The sequence below is a fragment of the Lynx rufus genome, unplaced genomic scaffold (assembly GCF_022079265.1).
Source record: "Lynx rufus isolate CCGP_SWC_20201006 ecotype Redwood Valley unplaced genomic scaffold, mLynRuf1.p SCAF_9, whole genome shotgun sequence".
In the NCBI taxonomy this organism is placed as follows: domain Eukaryota; kingdom Metazoa; phylum Chordata; class Mammalia; order Carnivora; family Felidae; genus Lynx; species Lynx rufus.
Window position 1 is genome coordinate 58,026,677 of NW_025814897.1, and position 21,705 is coordinate 58,048,381.

At 37.7% G+C, this 21,705-nt stretch overlaps 1 protein-coding gene across 2 annotated transcripts in view; it reads left to right on the forward strand.

The window, feature by feature from the left end:
• C2CD3 (C2 domain containing 3 centriole elongation regulator) overlaps positions 1 to 21,705 on the forward strand; it is a 145,157-nt gene that overhangs the window by 60,717 nt on the left and 62,735 nt on the right. For both annotated transcript variants that reach the window (XM_047071267.1, XM_047071268.1), the window contains exons 16-22: positions 708 to 954; positions 3,486 to 3,666; positions 5,080 to 5,263; positions 6,879 to 7,051; positions 8,881 to 9,004; positions 13,937 to 14,205; positions 14,565 to 14,654. In XM_047071267.1, coding sequence (XP_046927223.1) covers positions 708 to 954; positions 3,486 to 3,666; positions 5,080 to 5,263; positions 6,879 to 7,051; positions 8,881 to 9,004; positions 13,937 to 14,205; positions 14,565 to 14,654 — 1,268 coding nt within the window. The remainder of the gene's footprint in view (positions 1 to 707; positions 955 to 3,485; positions 3,667 to 5,079; positions 5,264 to 6,878; positions 7,052 to 8,880; positions 9,005 to 13,936; positions 14,206 to 14,564; positions 14,655 to 21,705) is intronic.

A 21,705-nucleotide genomic window follows, 5' to 3' on the forward strand; every position in this document is an offset into this window, starting at 1 on the left:
GACCCCATTCTTTGCTGACAGAGCATAAAATAATCATAGCTACCAGGTACTTAGCACTTATTGTGTACTAAGTATTGTAGTTGGTATTTTATATTTGTTTCCTCAACTTAGTCCTAACTGCCCTTTGAGGAAGTTTTATTACCTACATTTTACAGAAGACGAAACAGACTTAGAAGTGTTAAGTTGATTACTTAGAGTCATCCAACAACTAAGTGGCAGAGCTAAGATTTAGCATGGTCTGATGAGCATTTGGACTTTTTGATCTGTTAATAGTGGATAATATCAACCTTTGCAGTGTTAGAAGGATTATAGATGGAAGATGTTATTGGTAATATTATCCAAGTCTTACCTGCCAGACACCAAAGTCCATACTTTTTCAAGTTGACCACACTGTAAAATAATGCAATTCAATAAGCTTGTACTGGGATAGTTCTCAGTCCCAGATGCTGGGCTTGGGGTCATGATGATAACAGAGATAAATCAGACACATTCCCTGCTTTCAGATTGCTATGTTAGAACTTATCTGCCTGGGAATTTTTATTTGATGAGTTACGGTAGAATGATGTTTTTTCAGATCGCTATTACTTTTCTAGCTGTAGACCCATTTTTAACAAACTGAGAAAATAAGCCAAGTAGGAAATGCAGCAGCAACACTGAGACATGATTGATGGTTATTATTTGCTCATTCATACTTTCTCTCCCTCTAGAGATCCCAAAATCTCTCGCCTGCTGCTTGATGCTCAGTACCCAGTTGTTGCTGTTGACAGCTACATGCCTGTGATTGATGTGTTCTCAGGCCACCAAAATGGGAGTCTTCGCGTCTTTTTAGCCATGGGTTCTTCAGATCAGATAATGGCACTACAAAGATTAAAGAATGAAGAAGGAACACTTCCACCCTTCAGCCCTAGGCCAGCCCATTTTCTGGACCAGCCGTCTATAGCATCTGTTACTATGGTAGTCACTAACCACTTGATTATTTATAAAAACCATAATCTCATTTTAAGGTATACAACATGATGTTTTGATATATGTAACACTATGAAATGGTTACCATAATGAAGCCAATTAACGTTATCAGTCACTTCACCTTGTTACCTTTTGGTGTGTGTGGTGAGAGCATGAGATCTATTGTTTTGGCAAATTTTAAGTTCCATAATCTCATTTTATCTTGCATGTTTTAGTGAAACCATTGCCCCAGATCATTATTTCATTAGTGAAAAGAAACATATTTGCACCCTAATACTTGCTGTAGATTAAAGGAATTATTTATTTTTTATGATTTATATGTATATCTGTGTTCCTCTGAGCTTTTTGAATCTATAAAGAAACTCTAATTGGACAGCCACCTCTTAATCCTCTAATTCACTAACGGTTAATTAATTGCCTTTTAAAAAATCGGGGTGAATGTAAAACTGCATTTACAAAGTCTTAATTAAAAAAAAGATAAGCAGGGGTGCCTGGGTGGCTCAGTCGGTTGAGCATCCGACTTCGGCTCAGATCATGATCTCACAGCTCGTGAGTTCAAGCCCCGCATTGGGCTCTGTACTGACAGCTCGGAGCCTTGGAGCCTGCTTCAGATTCTGTGTCTCCCTCTCTCTCTACCCCTAACCCGCTCGCATTCTGTCTCTGTCTCTCTCAAAAATAAATAAACATTTAAAAAAAATTTTTTTTAAAGATAATCAAGGGGGGGAAAATGGGGGCAGAAGGTTGAGAATGATTCCAAATGCAAGCCAGCAAATCTTACTCTGTTTCTCAGCCAAATCCAGTTGGAAAGTTGTAGTGAATTTCCTTGCTTTTCTACCAGTAAATTCTTAAAAATAATTTGTACAGTGTTGGACAATTGAGAAAGCACATTGATACACTTTTTCATGTTTATTTCCCTAACACTACATGAGGTGAGTCATTGTCATTCTCTTTTTAAGTGATGAAACAGAATCAAAGAGGTTATGTTACTTGTCCAGGGTCACATAGCTAAGAATGAGAAAATCACTGTTCAGACACAGGCCTTCTGACTCAAAGTCCAGTCTTCATTCTACTGTGTCATGTCCTACTGTTATCTTACCTTTGGTGTCTTTACTAGCATAGCCAAATCTCAGTTTCCACATGATTTAAGTATGTTATATTTTCTAATCTGAATCTGAATGACAAATGTGATGTCTATGACAGAGAAAGAACTATTAGGAAAATGTCTATGAGTAGGTTATTGTTTATTTGTATGTTATGAACTCCAAACTTTTCTTTACTGTTTCTATTAGATACTAGTGTCTACCAATAGATAATAGTAGCTTTTTAAATTTGACAATGACATAAAAGCACAAACACAGAAAACTTATCTATAATATTCCTAAGTCTATTTTAGGTATTATATATGGCCCTCACTTTGCAGTGTAGACTCAGTTTTCATTAAATTCCATACCAAAAGTTAGAAAGTGTTACTCATTATGAGCATAAAAGAACTCTCTGAGAGATTAGATATCTATAAATAAATTGTTTTTCTTCGTATACTCATGTCCCTCATCCATTTCAGCATCTACAGAACTGAATTATTACTGTAATACTGTATGGCCAAGTTAAGTAGCTGCTGAGATTGTTTTTCTTTTCTGGGGAATCAAAATGAAAGTTTTCTGTTTCCCTGAGGAAGGTTTTGGAGCAGATACTGCTGATAAATAAAGCAAAGACCTTATGCAATCTGTTCCAGATTCATGGGATTAATGGTTAGAATGTTAAACACATACATCATACAATTTTATCTGAATCCTGAATCCCCCCTTTGAATATTCCCAGTTATCAGTTGTCTAGTGTCTGTCGAGGCTGTATAGAATAGAAGTAAAGAGCCTTGGCTCTCGAGTCAGACTACCTGAGTTCAAACCCTTATTCCACTGTTGTTAGCTATACATGTTAAATTAACTACTACAAGTCAAAGGCTTAGTACAGTGCCTGGCTATAGTAAATAATAAAAACATTAAATTGTTATCAGTAGTAGTTACTTTCAGTAATGGTATATTCACGACCTCCTTGACTAGTCCTTACCATTAATGAGTAGTCTTGGTGTTATTCCAACCTTCATTAAAAATAGTAAGTAAATTAATACCTGTTTGCTTCACATATGTATTCTTTATACAAGAAGATATTCTTAATGTGTCCTATTCTTAATGTACTAAGAATCAGGAGCTGATTGAATTTTATCAAATACCTTGTTAGCATTTATTGAGAAGTCATGTTTCTTTCCTTTATTCTATTTAATGCACTGAAACATTTATGGATTTCCTAATATTGACCTAGGCTCACAGTCTAGAGTAAATCCAGCTGGATCTGATTACAGTGAGCAGTTGTGAGATTATACACAATGAGAATTAAGTATCTGTTTTAGTATCAGCTAATTATGACTATTTCTTCATCTATACTCAGATTTTGTAGAGAAGCAGGAATATTCTAAGAATATTTTTTTCTTTAAAGCTCACCAGTATCTCTGTTTCATTTAATAGGCAGAGGACCAAAGAAATGGATTGATGGAGCATCACTTTGAGCTCCACATAGAGAGCGTTAAAGGGCTAGCCCCTCTTCAGGCAACAGTCTGGGGAGAAGCAGATTGTTATGTCCAGTACTACTTTCCAGTTCAAGACTCTCAATCCAGTGTGCTAAAAGGACCTGAGTTCCTTGAAAACGGTAGGTTTAGGAGGTTAGGGTTTCTCATTCTTGTATGGTTCTTTAATTGGCTATACTTAGGATTTTTTTTTTTTTTTTTCCTGAGTGAATTTTGAGTTCCTAAATGTTTCGAGTCTTACCTGGGTAGTACAGAAGATGGGCTAAGTTTTAATTTTTCCTTTCTTATGTTGTTTTCTGTAGCTTTTTATTTTGATATGATTTCAGATTTACAGAAAAGTTAACAAAAATAGTACAAAGAACTTCTATATACCCTTTACCTAGATCCCACCCATTATTTATATTTTGCCTGGTCACTCTTATCATCCATTCATATACAATTGATTCTCATTATTCAAGGTAGTTACATTCTACATAACATAACAGCGTGAAACACTGAATTAGGGAATACTGAACCATTGCTCTTAGGAGAAATATGTACATATATATCTCACATAGATCATAGTTGTAAATCCTAAAACAACTTATCCTAGTAGATTCTATTTTCTTTATTTTACAAAAGAGAGAAGTGTTAAGTGACTGAGGCTGCCCCAGTAACAATAACATGGTTGGCATTCAGACCCCATCCAACTGGCCCCAGAGCCAGATATTCTTGCACTACACTACACTACACTACCCCCTACCATTTCCATTGTCTCATCATCTCTGAGAGCTAAAACAAGAAAGCAGAGTGTCCCCTTGTTCTAGCTCAGTTGGGAATGATCAAGTCAGGTGGCTCAGATTTTTTTGGCATTCTGAGTATGTCCACATATAACTGCAAAAGCACTGCCAGTATTGATTTTAGGGTTCAAATAAGGAACTTGTATCCAGAATATATAAAGAACTCTTACAAATAATAATAAAAAGACAATCTAATTAAAAAATATTTAGAAAATCTAAATAGACATTTCTCTTAAGATATATAAATGGCGCCAATAAGCACATGAAAAGATACTCAGCATCATTAGTCATTTAGGGAATGAAAACCAAAACCACCACAGAATACCACTTCTTTTCACCAAGATGGCAATAATTTTTAAGCAAAAACAAAAATCAAACTAACAAGTGTTGGCAAGGATGTGGAGAAATGGCAACCCTTAGACATTGTCCAGCAATGAAGGGATCTCTTTCTTCTATATTATCATGGGGCCCTTGGGGGACCATAGCTACTATGGAAATAGACCTTGATAAAAGTAACATAGAAGATACAGGTTCTGGTATCAGGTGCATGATCTACTAACTCTAAGACCTTTGGATTCACTATGTAACTTCAATATGTCCTATCCTGTCTGTTAAGTAGGAATAATAATAGTTGCTTTGTTTTTCTCACAGGAGTTTTGTGAGGATAAAATTGAAATTGAATATTAGCATACTGTCCTGCTACAGATAAAGCACTAAATGTGTTGGATTATTCTGAATTGCTTTTCTTTTCCAAAGGAATCTCTTTGAAGCCTTTCAGATCTGCAACCACACTCTGTGTTCCAGATCCCATCTTTAATAGTGAGCACCATCACTCTCTCCTGTTGCCAGCTGAAGTTCCAGTGCAAAGGCTTCTGCTGAGTGTCTTCTCTGCACAGGGGCCCATGCCTGGAGGTGGAGTCCAGTTTGAAATCTGGTGCAGGTAGAATGTGAAACCAGTTTTGTGCCTAGAAAGGAAGTGCACAATCATAGAGCATCCCTCCCTTGACATCGTAGCTTGAATTATAAGGAAGCTAAGCAATCCTTTCTACCCTATTTTATATTACCTGGCTTATTAGTGACTCTTCTCCAGATTTTACTTAAATCTGCTACATTATTAGGCTCTTGAGAGCAGTTGTATCTCATGCTTCTAACCACTTGTTACATTTGGAAGTGAAGTTCTATCAGTTTTACCTCCTACTGCTCTTAAATATTTAGTCACTTGTTTTCTTATTACTGCCCTATTTAGTTCAGGCCCTCATCATATCATGCCTAATTTACTGATAGCCTCCTTACTGGTCTCCCCACTTCTAAACTCATTTCTTATAATCTGGTCTTCCCACCACCAAAAGAGTAGTCTTTGTAAAATTTAAATCCATTCATGTAACAGACTTGACATGAATACAGAGGCTCAGCCTCTTTTGCATCCCTGCGCCCAAGAAGTGACAAAGAGAGTATAGATTCAAAATAAGAAACAGCATCAACAGAACTAGGGCAGAGTACCATCTACTTGCCAGAAACTTTTCCTAAAACCAGTCAGGTGAATTTAGGTTTCATTTAAAACTGATACAAGAATGGAATGTTTTGGAACTAGAGGGTATTTATACTAAGCGAAATTAGAGAAAGACAAATATCATATGACTTCACTCATATGAGGACTTTAAGACACAAAACAGATGAACATAAGGGAAGGGAAGCAAAAATAATATAAAAACAGGGAGGGTGACAAAACATAAAAGACTTTAAAAATTTTTTTTTAATGTTTTATGTATTTTTGAGAGAGAAGGAGCGACAGCATGAGCAGAGAAGGGACAGAAAGAGAGGGAGTCACAGAATCTGAAGCAGGTCCAGACTTTGAGCTGTCAGCACGGATCCTGACGCGGGGCTGGAACCCACAAACTGTGAGATCCTGACCTGAGCTGAAATCGGACGCCTAACTGACTGAGCCATCCAGGCTCCCCCATAAGAGACTCTTAAATATGGAGAACAGACAGAGGGTTACTGGAGGGGTTGTTGGAGGAGGGGATGGGCTAAATGGGTAAGGGGCATTAAGGAATCTACTCCTGAAATCACTGTTGCACTATATGCTAACTAACTTGGATGTAAATTTAAAAAATAAATTAAAAAAAAAAAAGAATGGAATGTTTTGACAAGAGAAGGAAGTACAGTAGATACTAATGGATGCTTTAAATTTGAGGGACTTAGGCCTGAAGCCATAGAAGAGATTGGTACTGCTCCATTTGGAACCACTTTCACTGGCACCAGGGTGTATGTTCGTAAAAGTGGCTACTCCCAGCAGTCTAAGTCAGATGCAGATATCCAAACAGAAAGCTTGTAGGAAGCTGGCCTTTGTTCTGAACATAGAGTATAATTTATGAAGCTCTTCCTCCACATGATGGGCAATAAATCCAGTCAGATTGGACCACAGCTGTATACCACAAATACAGAGCAATCAGGCTGCAAAGATAACTCGATACCGAAAGCTGATCTCTTGGGCAAATTGAATAATTTATCCACCTAATTCTTCCAACAACAGCTTGTGCTTGTGTGGCTTACAGATACTATTATCCTAACGTGAGAGACCAGATGGTTGCCAGAGGAACCTTGCCATTATCGAGGATCTGTGCCATGGTAACCATGCAGCGCCATGAGGATGTGGGAATACAGACCTTTAATCTCCCTTTAACTCCCAGGCTTGAGAACAGGAAGGAACTGAGGAACCAGTCATCAGGTAATTGAAGACTGGTTTGCCCTTCCCTTTTGAAGTCAGTACATGTAAATATCCCTTTTCTCTATAAGTAGTGACTATTCATATTGTGTGAGACCCTTTTAAGAATCTGATGAAAACCATGATCTACCTTCTCTTAGAAAAATGAATATATAAGTGTATTGTATGCAAATTTTGCCTATAGTTTAAAAAATTCACATTTGCAGGGACTCTATTGTTTGTCTCATTTCACCTTTAACTTCAGCAAGCATTTAAGAAGCCTCACAGCATAAATCCTAAGTGTTGTGTAGGTGTATTCAGAGAATTAGTATTCCAAGGCAACATGAGCAGATGTGGGATTGGTGGGATACAGTTAGCATGAACTGGGAATTCACTGTAAGGATGGAAGAGGTTAGGATTTAAAGTTGGAAAAGATTAATTAGAATTTAGACTTTTGAATTACATCCTAATTGCTTCATTAGGATGACCTGCCCTCCAAGTATGTCATCAGATAACTAGAATTAACCTTCTAAATCAAGTTACTATGTTTGCTAGAGAGTATGCCACAACAGGAGGTTTTTATTTTGCCATGGTTAAGATTGAGTTGTTACTCCTGTCACTGATCAGCTTGTTCTGTTGTTTTTTTTTTTAAATATATTTTATTTATTTTTATATTATTAGTATTTTTAATTTTTTTAAATGCTTTATTTATTTTGAGAGAGAGAGAGAGAGAGACAGAGTGTGAGTGGTGGAGGGGCAGAGAGAGAGGGAGACACAGAATCCGCAGCAGGCTCCAGCCTCTGAGCTGTCAGCACAGAGCCCGACATGGGGCTTAAACCCACAAATTGTGAGATTATGACCTGAGCCAAAGTTAGATGCTCAACCAACTTAGCCACCCAGGCTCCCCTTTTATTATTATTTTTTTTAATGTTTATTTTTTAGAGAGAGAGCACACATGCATGCACAAGTGAGGGAGGGGCAGAGAGAGAGGGAGAGAGAGAGTCCAAGGCAGGCTCCACGCTCCCAGCATGGAGACCCACACAGAGCTCAAACTCACAAACCATGAGATCATGACCTGAACCAAAATCAGATGCTTAACCGACTGAGCCACCCAGGCACCCCTGTTCTCTTGTAAAGCTTTCTCTGAAATGTACGAAGGTAGAATTTTTGTAAAAGGATGGCATGTAAAGGATGTTTCAGGTGGTGGTGGTACAAAGGTGATAGAAGTGTAAGTGTGGAAAAGTTTAAAAACGAAGAAAGGCTGGAATCCATCTCAATTCTATAAGGATAACTGGAAGTTTAAAAAATCTGGGGGCGCCTGGGTGGCGCAGTCGGTTAAGCATCCGACTTCAGCCAGGTCACGATCTCGCGGTCCGTGAGTTCGAGCCCCGTGTCAGGCTCTGGGCTGATGGCTCAGAGCCTGGAGCCTGTTTCCGATTCTGTGTCTCCCTCTCTCTCTGCCCCTCCCCCGTTCATGCTCTGTGTCTCTCTGTCCCAAAAATAAATAAACGTTGAAAAAAAAAATTAAAAAAAAAAAAATCTGGAATTAAGTTCTGCCTCTGATAGTTGTGTGATCTTGACAAGCAGTTCAGTCTCTGAGCCATAGTTTCTTGGATGTGAAATGAAAATAGTAACTTTTGTTCTACCTTTATTAATCTTAAAGTATAATAATATAAAATGATTCTGGCTATGGACATATTATCTCACTGCTCATGCCCCTTATTGTTCATTAGGATTGTAGGCAATCCTAATGATTGTCTACCAAACCCCAAGTCTGACCAGGACTTGGGGTTTGGTAGAAGAGACACTGTGCCAACTAACTTTTCTTTTTTCCTTTTGTCCTCAATCTTAAGGTTTACTGGATGTGGGCCTAAAATACAGGCGTACTCCAAGAACAGCAGAGGGAGTTCTTGCTGCCCGAGCTGTCTCTATTTCAGTTGAGATAATTAGAGCCTGTGGTCTGCAAGCAGCAGCCAAGTAAGTCCACCTCATGTTTTTTCATTGCAGTCCACACAGTATATGATGCTCATATATGTAAAACTTCATTTGTACGATTTCCAGTTCAGTAAGCACTTTATTTTTTTCTTTCTCTCTTAAGAAAGCATGTAAGAGTATAAATGAGTAAATCACTTGCAAACTTTACTGTTATTAGCAACTTAGGTCCTTGACTTTGGTCAACAGTCTTGGAGCACCTGGCTGCCTCAATTAGAAGAGCATGTGACTCTTGATCTTGGGGTCATGACTTGGAGCCCCACGTTGGGTGTGGAGATGACTTAAAAATAAAATCTTAAAAAAATTTAAAAATTAAAAAAATTAAAAAATAAATAAAAACCACAAACTTATCCTCTACCCGACTTGATCACTTATGTATAGTCATACCCTACACCCTTAAACCAGGCCAGGGCCAATGACTCTTCTATAATCTCCTATCCAGTCTCTGAGTATCACCTCCCATTTTTCTAGTTTGTTCCCCTTCAGTCTGTTTGCAATACAGAAACCTCTGTATTGTGATCCTCTGAAAACTTAAGTCAGACCTTGACACACCTCTGCTTAAAACCCATCAGTGACTTTTCATCTCATACAAACTACTTAAATGTCTATAAGACCCAACTTGATCTGGCTCCTTATTATGTTTATGACTTCATCTCCTCCTGTTCATCTCCCCTCTGTTTACTGTCCTCCAAACACTGACTTTATTGTTTCTGAACACACCAAGCTCATTTCCCTCTCAGGGATTTTGTCTTGCTGTTTTTTCTGCCTGGAGCACTGTTTCTAAATATAAACAGCATGGCCTTCTCTTATCTCCTTCAGGCCTTTGTTCATACTTCTCTCTACCTTGAGTGTTCTTATTCCTTTTGTCCACTAAACAAACTCCTATTTTCTTTGACTTTGCAGCTTCTTTGCAGCCTTCCTATATGTCTTTCTACACGTAGACAGAATTGGTGCTTTGTCCTTGTCTTTTAGCACCTTGGTTGCAGTTATTTGTTATTTGAATATTCAGTTATTGGTATACATGAGTTTTCTCCAGTAGGCTATGAGTTCTTCTAATCACTGCTCGAACTCCTCTGTGCCCCCTGCCACCACATAGCATAATTCTAGCACATATAAAAGGTACCCACTAAGAAAGAGAACTAAGTCATGCTTCTACTGTAGGCTAGTTCACTTTGGACACAAGTTCAAGAAAGAAGGCAAGTGTTCCCTTTTTTCCTTTGCTGTGACTTAGGGTCAGATCATTTGCCTTTAACTTTGCACTCTGTAACTAACAAATTCAATTACTGCCATGCGAGATCTGACACTGAAGCAACTGGTAAAATGTTCAGCCTGGTTAATATTTTCCATCACTGAATTCTCCAAATGGATTTCCAGTAATTGCTTGAGAACATTTAGTGTCAGTGATACCAAGGCAGTTTTTTAACCATGCCATTCCCTCACATTAAAACTTTTGTGATGGTTTTCCATCATCAGTAGCAGTGGTCTTCTAATTTTAATTGTGTATTCCTACTAACAGAAAAATAAGGGGCGCCTGGGTGACTCAGTCGGTTAAGTGTCTAACTCTTGATTTCGATTCAGGTCATGATCTCATGGATTGTGAGTTCAAGCCCCACATTGGTCTCTGCACTGACAGTGTGGAACCTGCTTAGGATTCTCGCTCTCCTTCTCTCTCTGCCCCTCCCCCACTTGCGCATATGCACGCACACGCTCACTCTCTGTCAAAATGAATAAACTTTAAAAAAAATAAATAAATGAAAGTTTCACATACCTAGCATACCCTCTGAATATCTGGTACTTATTCATGTATAAATCAGCTTCATGTGCTACTATATTATAATACATTATAAAATCTACAACAGCACATATAAAACTTTAACATATATGATAACAAATATAGAAGTGGTAATATTTTCTTCCTATGCCCAAGTAGGTTATCCTATATATAAACCCCCTAGGTTGTACACACTTGACTTTAGAGACTACTGGTTCCCAAGATAAACTCTAACCTGCTCAACTTGGCATTCCAAGCCCTTCTTAATCTGAGTCTTGAAAAAAGAATAGGAGTTGTCAAAATACCCAAGAGAGCTGAAAACTATTCTGTTCAAAGAGAAGAACATGTGCAAAGGCATGGAGGCATGAAATTTGTGTGTATGGAATACCTGTTCTGTGTAAGACCCAGCCAAGGTCAGAATTTGTAAATTTAGCGTTAACTATTATTTAACTGGCAGAGAATGACTTAGAGTTTAGATAGTCAGTAGATCTTGGAGAGACTGCATAATAGATAAGAAACTCAGTAGTCCCTCTTTCTGGGGATCATGGGGAAACTCAAATCAGATGGCAGGCAGTTTGTTGTAAATCCTGCATTTGGTTTGTGTCACCGTTTCAAGAAGGAACGGTAAGAAGCCAGGCCAATTCTAACACTACATTCTTCTGATAGTTTGGGACAGTTCTGTGACAAACACAGTATAATGGAAACAAATTGCACTAGAAACGGGACCCACCCCCATCTCCCACTAGCTGTGCATGATCTTGGGGTAGTTTCTTCACCTCTCTGGGTCTGTTTGTTCATCTGAAAAATGGAAATTATGAATACTTCTCCTGATTTTATAAGGATCAGTGTAAGAATTAACAAATATGAAGTAACTTTATAAACTACCAACTACTATTCAAATAATTAGTTCCATTTGTATAAATAATGTTACCTTTATTAGCCAGTGGAATATAGTAAAATCAGAAATAAGTTTTACATTGCATCTTATTGAAGAAAGGAATTCTTGGTATCCAGATAGCAGGTGCTCTGAAGTCAGCCTTCTCTCATCAAGAGATACCAACCCTCATCTGAAGTGCCAGTGGTCTCCCTGAAAATACATTTTCAATGTCTGTGTAAACAGACCCCTTCTTTCTTTTTCACTTGAGTCTTTTAATTAACCTGATCTTTAACTGAGGATGAGTAGAAATTTCCATGAACATAAATGGGTTCATTGATTTGCTGGTGAAGTACTAGCAAAAAGATAATTGGACCAAAGGAAAAGCAATCACAGTCTAGATATAGACATAGATATATACATATATTTATAGTCACTTGATTGACAGAGATCTTGCTGCACTAGTTTTTAAGTTCCACAAGGGGAAGAAATTATAGCTCTTTCACTCCTATCTGTATCTAGCTCTGAGCCCAGTGCATGACACACAGAGAAGATGGTCAGGAAATAATTATTGAATGAATTAATTCAGAATAGCTTTGGGCGCAAACCTTTCTTTCTTATCAATGCTATATCTGAGAGTTGCCTGTTAAGAGCCCTTTCGTTGCCCATAACAGGTTCTCTGCTTTGTATGTATTATCTAGTGTAATTTTTACGACACTCCTTGAACATTTTATCTTTGTTTTTTTAGCCATTACTGGCATTTGATCTATTTCCCTCTCATGTTTCCTATACCTAATATATATTTCAGAGTCTGCTGTTGTATAGACATACACCAGTCTCCCATTAATGATCATTTTAGGTTACTTAATTTCATAAGAAATGAAAATATAATAAGCATATAATTATACATACGTCTTTAGTATTTGTATCCTTATGCTATCCTCATTTTAGCAAAGAGGACAGTGAAACTTCAAAGAGTTGAATAACTTGTCCAAGGTCACACATTTAATTAAATGATAGAGCCAAGATTCAAGCTCCAAGTTACTACCCTCTACTAATGTACACCAAGTACAGTAAAGAAGGAACACCTCTAACTCTTCTTTGGGGCTGTCAGAAAATGCTTCAAAAAGAGGTGACCTCTTTGCCTAAATGTCAATTTTATACCCTTGGGGAAGTTGGGGCAAAGGAGTTTTCCTCATACTATACCCACACACTAAAGACTTGACTGCTCTTTATGAGTGTCAGTTAAAGATGGATAGATTCTGTCTGTACGTGTGGAACATATGTACTGAGAAAGAGAAGAGCAACCCCAGAGACATCTGGGAACTGACCTGGCAATCATAGCTGGACTGGGTGTTTTCTTGCTGAGCATATATAATCTCATGGAACACCAGCATCAGACAAAGCTGCTTTGCAACCATGATGAAATGAGACAAAAATAAAATTATTCCATAATCTTGTCTAGGAACAAACCAAAACAAGGTCATTATGAAATCACAAAAATACCCAACATCACCCCCATCCTGGCTACAATGAGTGACTGACTGCTGCTGCTTTACCAATCCTAACCTTAGCCTTATTCTAGTTTTAATGTTTATTTGTTTTTAAGAGAGAGAGAGAGAGAGAGAGCACAAGGAGGGGAGGGGCAGAGAGAGAGACAGACAGCATCTGTAACAGGCTCCAGACATGGAGGGCCCGACGCAAGGCTCCAACTCGGGAACGGTGAAATCATGACCTAGGCCAAAGTTGGACGCTTAACCGACTGAGCCACCCATGTGCCCCTAGTCTTCTCTCCTAGATAAGATTCATTAGAACAACTATCAGGAGCAAAGCTCCACTTCCAGGAACAACGTCTAAATCAACTAACATGAGTCTAGTGCTAGTAGTCCTTTCTGATACTTTCTTACTAAAATTCCCCATGATTTCCCTTGGTGTATGTCCTTTCTCAGTGTAATGAGCAGTAAAGCCAAGTTGTTCAACTACTGTTGCTGCCTGCTAATCTTTGGCTGAAGGTCAGTGACAGTAAAATGGAGTGTCCCTGGAGAGTGTAACTCTGGTAGACAGATGAATATTGTCTTCCCCCACCTCATACACATACATTATGATATTTAAATAATTAAGAAAGCCCACTGTGGCTCTGCCCAAAGCCTAGATAGGAAATATCTGGTGGGTAGTGTTCTTGGTGGCCTCATGGAGATGGTGGAGATGTTTTCTAGGCAGTCCAGCTGAATTCTGTTACTACCTTCTCATTCCCATTCTTCTCCCTTTACAGGGCTTTGGCTGAGCTGGAACCCACTCTACAGTTCAGTGCCACAGTTGGGGTCAATGCCTTTGTCACCACTCATCTTTCCTTCCTGCCCAAGGGAGAACATCGCCGAACCCGCCCTGTAGCTTGTTCCTTCTGCCCTGAGTTCTCCCATCATGTTGAATTTTCATGTAATTTGGTGACTCAGCACTGTAGTGGAGAGGCCTGTTTCCTGGCAGAGCTGTTGGAGTTTGCAGAGGTCACCTTTGCTATTTATCATGAAGATACCAAGTCAGGTGAGCACCAAATGACCCATCACAACCAGAATTAAAAGGGGTGCAGTTTGGGGGCATCTGTGTGGCTCAGTCAGCTAAGCATCTGACTGTTGCTATCAGCTCAGGCCATGATCTCACTTTTTGTGATACTGAGCCTTGTATCAGGATTCTGCTTGGGATCCTCTCTCTCCCTCTCTGCCTCCTTTCCATGCACGTGCCCTCTCAAAATAAATAAATAAACATTTAAATAATAATAAAAAAAAAATAAAAGGGGCTCTGCTTTGAATGATATAGCCTCTCCTAGGAAATACATGTTAAAGTGTTTAGCCCTTTGGTCAGTAGAGCATTAAATAATTTCTCTATTTTGTTTGATTTAACAGCCACTGATATAACCAGTATTCAGTCAATCAGAGATTATCTGCTTGGAGTAGTAAAGGTTCCTACAAAAGAGCTGCTGGTCAAAAGATCTGGTAAAGATTCTGGATTATCACTTTCTAATCCTACCCCCTCCCCCCATTTGCTTTCCTACAAGAGATCTTGCATGGCTCCCTGCAAGATATGCAAAAGAAAACATGACCCATAATACATGCTTTTGAATTCTCCCAGGTACCTCAGAAGTTTTCTGGTAAGTATTTTAAGTCCTTTCCTAATCATTTCAGAAGTCTTCTAACAAAGCAAAGTAGCTCAAAACTTTGTATTGTCATCTTACTCTAGGAAAGCTGATGATGATGATGTTGATGATGATGATGATGATGATGGTAATACTACAAATAATAAATATGGTGATACCCATTATATTATATAGCATTTTGTGAAATATTTTCTCATACTGTGTGAGCCTCATTATAACCTTGCTTGGTGGGGATACAGGATCTTACTATTTTTATCTTACAAATGAGGAAATTTAGGCTCACAGAATTTAAGTGATTTGCCAAAACTGCACAACTAGTGAGTGGCAGTACTGAAAATCAAATCCAGATTTACCCATTCTTGTTCATTGTATCCCCCCTCTCTCACTGAAGAAAGAATAAAGAGCTAAAGGCCCAAAAGAAGACAGCCTCCAAGGCCGTCTGGAAATAATGGTCCTATTCTACTTACTGCTAGCTCAGTGACCTAGACCTTTCTGAGCCTCCATTTTCTTATCTCATGAATGGAGACAGTTAATTCCAACAAGTCTACAAAGTAGGGGCTGGTGAAAATAGGGTATATAAAGAACCTGACGTATAGTGGACATTCAGTAAATGTCACCTTTCCTTCTCTTGCCCATATTCCTTCCTACGATTTTGTAATCTACTTTCCAGAATTGTGTCACACATCTCCCAAGTTTAATTGTGAATTAAAATTTGAGCAATACTCTAATAAACAAGTACTCTCTATGTGCCTACCAGAGAGAAGTCTGTACAACTTGGTATATAGGGTTTCTCACTTATGTCATTTATTTATACAATGTGGTAATTAGGAGAATTTGGGCAGGTCTCTGAGCTTCCATTTTCTCATCTGTAAAATAGGGATTATTTTCCCAGTTAACCCTCAGAACTTCACAGCATTATCAGGGAAAGTAAATGAAGTGGTATTTATGAAGCCCTAAGAGTATATCTGACACCCAGTAGATACTCAGTAAAGAATAACTATTATTATTTTGAAATCTAGTGCCTGGTCCTTGGTGTATGTTCACCAAGTAGCAGTTCCTTCAGTGGAAGACCTAGGACTAGGTCTTTTCTACGGTATTGATAGCACCTTCATAACATTTCACTAAATGATGTATATTTGTTTTAATAGGGATGGCTGAATGAATAGGGACGTAGGCAAGTTTTATTTTCTCTCATTGTATTCCTCCTCTTCTCCATCCCTCGTGTAGCAAAATACTGAATTATACATTTTTAGATTCAGGAGGACTTTTACGGGCCTAATATTCTCATTTGGCTGATGAGAAAACTGAGGGTTGGAGAAGTGAATTGGTGCCATGGATCATATGAGGCAGGGTTTTGGTGGAGGGGGGTTGTTTTTTGTTTGTTTGTTTTTGTTATTTCTGTTGTTGATGTCTCTTAATCTTTTCTTTTTTTAATTTACATCCAAGTTAGTTAGCATAGAGTGCAATAATGATTTTAGGAGTAGATTCCAGTGATTCATCCCCTTTGTATAACACCCAGTGCTCATCCCAACAAGTGTCTTCCTTAATGCTCCTTACCCATTTAGCCCATCCCCCCACCCACAACCCTTCCAGCAACCCTCAGTTTGTTCTCTATATTTAAGAATCTCTTATGTTTTGTCCCCCTCCTTGTTTTTATATTATTTTTGCTTCCCTTCCTTTATGTTCATCAGTCTTGTATCAAATTCCTCATAGGACTGAAGTCATATGATACTTGTCTTCTCTAATTTTGCTTAGCATAATACCCTCTAGTTCTAGCCACATAGTTGCAAATGGCAAGATTTCATTCTTTTTGATTGCTGAGTAATACTCCATTGTATGTATGTGTGTGTGTATGTATATATATGTATATATATATACCACATCATCTTTATCATTCATCTGTCAGTGGACATTTGGGCTCTTTCCATACTTTCAATATTGTTGATAGCGCTGCCATAAACATTGCGATGCATGTGCCCCTTTGAAACAGCACTCCTGTATTTCTTGGATAAATACCTAGTAGTGCAATTGCTGGGTTGTAGGGTAGTTCTATTTCTAATTTTTTGAGGAAACTCCATACTGTTTTCCAGAGTGGCTGCACCAGTTTGCATTCCCACGAGCAGTGCAAAAGAGGATGTTGGCCACATCCTTGCCAACATCTGTTGTTGCTTGAGTTGTTAATGTTAGCCATTCTGACAGGTGTAAGGTGGTATCTCATTGTGGTTTTGATTTGTATTTCCCTGATGCTGAGGGATGTTGAGCATGTTTTCATGTGTCAGTTGGCCATCTGGATGTCTTCTTTGGAGAAGCGTCTATTCATGTCTTTTGCCCATTTCTTCACTGGATTATTTGTTTTTTTTTGGGTGTTGAGTTTGATACGTTCTTTATAGATTTTGGATACTAACGCTATATCTGATATGTCATTTGCAAATATCTTTTCCCATTCCTTCGGTTGCCTTTTAGTTTTGCTGATTGTTTCCTTCACTGTGCAGAAGCTTTTTATTTTCATGAGGCCTCAATAGTTCATTTTTGCTTTTGTTTCCCTTGCCTCCGGAGACATGTTGAGAAAGAAGTTGCTGTGGCTGAGGTCAAAGAGGCTTTTGCCTGCTTTCTCCTCTAGGATTTTGATGGCTTCCTGTCTTACATTTGAGCTTATTTTTGTGTATAGTGTAAGAAAGTGGTCTAGATTCATTTTTCTGCCTGTCGCTCTCCAGTTTTCCCAGCACCATTTGCTAAAGAGACTGTCTTTATTCCATTGGATATTCTTTCCTGCTTTGTCAAAGATTAGTTGTTCATATGTTTGTGGATCCATTTCTGAGTTCTCTATTCTGTTCCATTGATTTGAGTATCTGTTTTTGTGACAGTACCATACTTTGTAATACATTTTGAAGTCTGGGATTGTGATGCCTGCAGCCTTAGTTTTCTTTTTCAAGATTGCTTTGGCTATTTGGGGTCTTTTCTGGTTCCATACAAATTTTAGGATTGTTTGTTCTAGCTCTGTGAATAATGCTGGTGTTACTTTGATAGGGATAGCATTGAATATGTAGATTGCTTTGGGTAGTATCGACATTTTAACAATATTCTTTCAGTTCATGAACATGGAATGTCTTTCCATTTCTTTGTGTTGTCTTCAGTTTCTTTCATCAGTATTTTAGTTTTCAGAGTACAGGTCATTCACCTCTTTGGTTAGATTTTTTCGTAGGTATCTTATGCTAGGTATTTTTGGTGCAATTATAATTAGGATTGTTTTCTTAATTTCTCTTTCTGCTGCTTCATTACTGGTGTATTAAAATACAATAGATTTTATACATTTATCCTGTATCCTACAAACTTATTGAATTAGTTTATTAGCTCTAACAGTTTTTTGGTGGAGTCTTTCTGGTTTTCTAATGTATAATATCATGTCATCTACAAATAGTGAAAATTTTCCTTCTTCTTTAGCAATTTGGATGTGTTTTATTCCTTTTTGTTGTGTACTTGTCATGGCTAGGACTTCCAGTACTATGTTGAATAAAAGTGGTGAGAGTGGACATCCTTGTCTTGTTCCTGACCTTAGGGGAAAAGCTCTCCATTTTTCCCCCAGTAAGGATGATGTTAGCTGAGGGCTTTTTTTTTTTTTTTAAACGTTTATTTATTTTTGAGACAGAGAGAGACAGAGCATGAACAGGGGAGGGGCAGAGAGAGAGGGAGACACAGAATCTGAAACAGGCTCCAGGCTCTGAGCTGTCAGCACAGAGCCCGACGCGGGGCTCGAACTCACGGACCGTGAGATCATGACCTGAGCCGAAGTCGGACGCTTAACCGACCAAGCCACCCAGGCACCCCAGCTGAGGGCTTTTCTAAGTGACCTTTATTATGTTGAATTATGTTCCTTGTAAACGTACTTTGTTGAGGGTTTATCATGAATGGATGTTGTACTTTATCACATGGTTTTTTCTGCACCTATTGATAGGATCATATGGTTCTTAGCCTTTCTGTTACTGATATGATGTATCACATTGATTGATTTGCAGATATTGAACCACCCTTGAAAACCAGGAATAAATCCCACTTGATGGCGGTGAATGATTTTTTCTAATGTACTCTTGGATTCAGTTTGCTAGAATTTTTGAAGATTTTTGTATCTGTATTCATCAGGGATATTGGCCTGTAGTTTTCTTTTTATTGTGGTGCCTTTATCAGGTTTCGGTATCAGGGTAATGCTGGCCTCACAGAATAAATTTGGAAGTTTTCCTTCCTCTTCTGTTTTTTGGATTAGTTTGAGAAGAATATTATTAACTCTTCTTTAAATGTTTGGTAGAATTCACCTGGAAGCCATCTGGTCCTGGACTTTGGTTTGTTGGGAGTTTTTTGATTACTGATTCAGTTTCTTCACTGGTTATCAGTCTCTTCATATTTTCTATTTCTTTCTCAGTTTTGGTCATTTATATGTTTCTAAGAATATATCCATTTCTAGGTTATCTAATTTGTTGATATATAGTTTTTCATGATATTCTCAAAATTGTATTTCTGTGGTGTTAGTTGTTATTATCTCTTCTCTCATTTGTGATTTTATTTATTTGAGTTCCCTTTTTTTCTTGATCAGTTTGGCTAGAGGTTTATCAATTTTGTTGATTTTTTTCAAAGAACTAGCCCCTGGTTTCATTGTTCTTTCTCTCTTTTTTTTTTTTTTTTTTGGTTTTAGTATCATTTATTTCTCTTCTAATCTTTGTTATTTCCTTTTACTGATTTTAGATTTTCTTTATTGTTATTTTTCTAGCTCCTTTAGGTGTGAGGGTAAGTTGTTTATTTGAGATTTTTTTCTTCATGAGGTAGCCCTCATTTGCTATAAACTTCCCTCTTAGAACTGCTTTTGCTGCATCCCAAGATTTCAGACCATTGTGTTTTCATTTTCATTTGTTTCCGTGTACTTTTTTATTTCTTCTTTTATTTTCTAGTTGAACCCTTCATTGTTTATTAATACTTCATGTTGTTTAACCTGCATATATTTGTACTCTTTGTAGATTTTTTCTTGTGGTTGACTTCTAGTTTCATAAGTTGTGGTCAGAAAAGATGCATAGTATGACTTCCATCTTCTTGAATTTGTTGAGGCTTGTTTTGTGGGTTAATATGTGATCTGTTCTGGAGAATGTTCTGTGTGTACTTGAAAAGAATGTGTGTTCTGCTGTTTTAGGATGGAATGTTCTGAATATATCTGTTAAATCCATCTGTTCCAGTGGGTCATTCAAAGCCACTGTTTCCTTATTGATTTTCTGTTTAGATGATCTATCCCTTGATGTAAGTAAGGTGTTAAAGTCTGCTAGTATTATTGTATTATTACTGATTGTTTCCTTTATGTCTGGTATTAACTGTTTTATGTATTTGGATCCATAAATATTTTTTAATGTTTATTTATTTATTTTGAGAGAGAGGGTAAGAAAGCACACATGAGCAAGGGAGGGGCAGAGAGAGAGAGAAGGAGAGACAGACTCCCAAGCAGACTCCACGCTTAGCGTGGAGCCTGACACAGGGCTCAGTCTCAACAAACTGTGAGATCATGACCTGAGCCTAAATGAAGAGTTGGGTGCTTAACCAACCTAGCCATCCAGGTGCCTCTGGGTGCATAAATATTTATACTTGTTATATCTTCTTGTTGGATTGTCCCCTTTATTATTATATGGTGTCCTTCGTTGTCTCTTGTTACAGTTTGTTTTAAAGTCTATTTTGTCTCATATAAGTATTGCTACTCTGGCTTTCTTTTGATATCCATTTGCCTTATAGATGTTTCTCCATCCCCTCACTCCATCACCTCAATCTGCAGGTGTCTTTAGATTTAATGTGAGTCTCTTGTAGGCAGTATATAGATGAGTCTTGTTTTTTTATCTATTCTATTACCCTGTGTATTTTGATTGGAATGTTTAGTCTATTTACATTGAAAACAATTATGATAGATGTGTGTTTATTGTCATTTTATTATTTGTTTTATGGTTGTTTCTGAAGATTTCCTCTGATCCTATCTTTCTCTCTTTCATGGTTGATGATTTTCCTTAATGATATATTTGGGTTTCTTTCTGTTTATTCTTTGCATATTTATTAGTGGTTTTTGATATATGGTTACCATTAGGTTTTCATATCACCTCTTCTGCATATAGCAGTCTGTCTTAAGTTGATGGTCATTTAAGTTTGAACCCATTGTTGACTCCTCTCTTCTGCACATTTTAGGTATATGTTGTTATATTTTATATCCTTTTAATTTATGAGTTCTTTGACTGATTTTTTACAGAAACATCCATTTTTATGGCTCTTGTGTTTCCTACCTTTATACTGTCACTTTTGGTTTCTTCTTTCCTCAAAGAGTCCCCTTTAATATTTCTTACAGAACTGGTTTAGCGGTTATGAACTCCTTTAGTTTTAGTTTGGGAAACTCTTTATATCTCCTTGTGTTATGAATGATAGCCTTGCTGGATAGAGTATTCTTGGCTGCAGAGTTTTCCCCTCAGCACTTGAATATATTGTGCCACTCCCTCTGGCTTGGAAAGTTTCTGCTGAAAAATCCTGTTAGCCTTATGGGTTTTTCCTTGTAAGTTACTGTCTTCTTTTGTCTTAATGCTTTAAAATTTTTTTCTTTATCACTATATTTTGCCAATTTAATTCCAATATGTCTTGGTGTGAGTTTGCTTATGTTGATTTTGTTGGGAGTTCTCTGTGCCTCCTGGATCTGGATATCTATTTTCTTCCCCAGATTTACAGAAGTTTTCAGCCATTATTTCTTCAAATAAATGTTCTGCCCTCGCCCCCTTTCTCTCTTATTATCCTGGGACTTCTGTAATATGAATGCTACTACATTTGATGGAGTCATTGAGTTCCCTAAGTCTGTTCTCACTTTGTATAATTCTTTTTTCCTCTGTTTT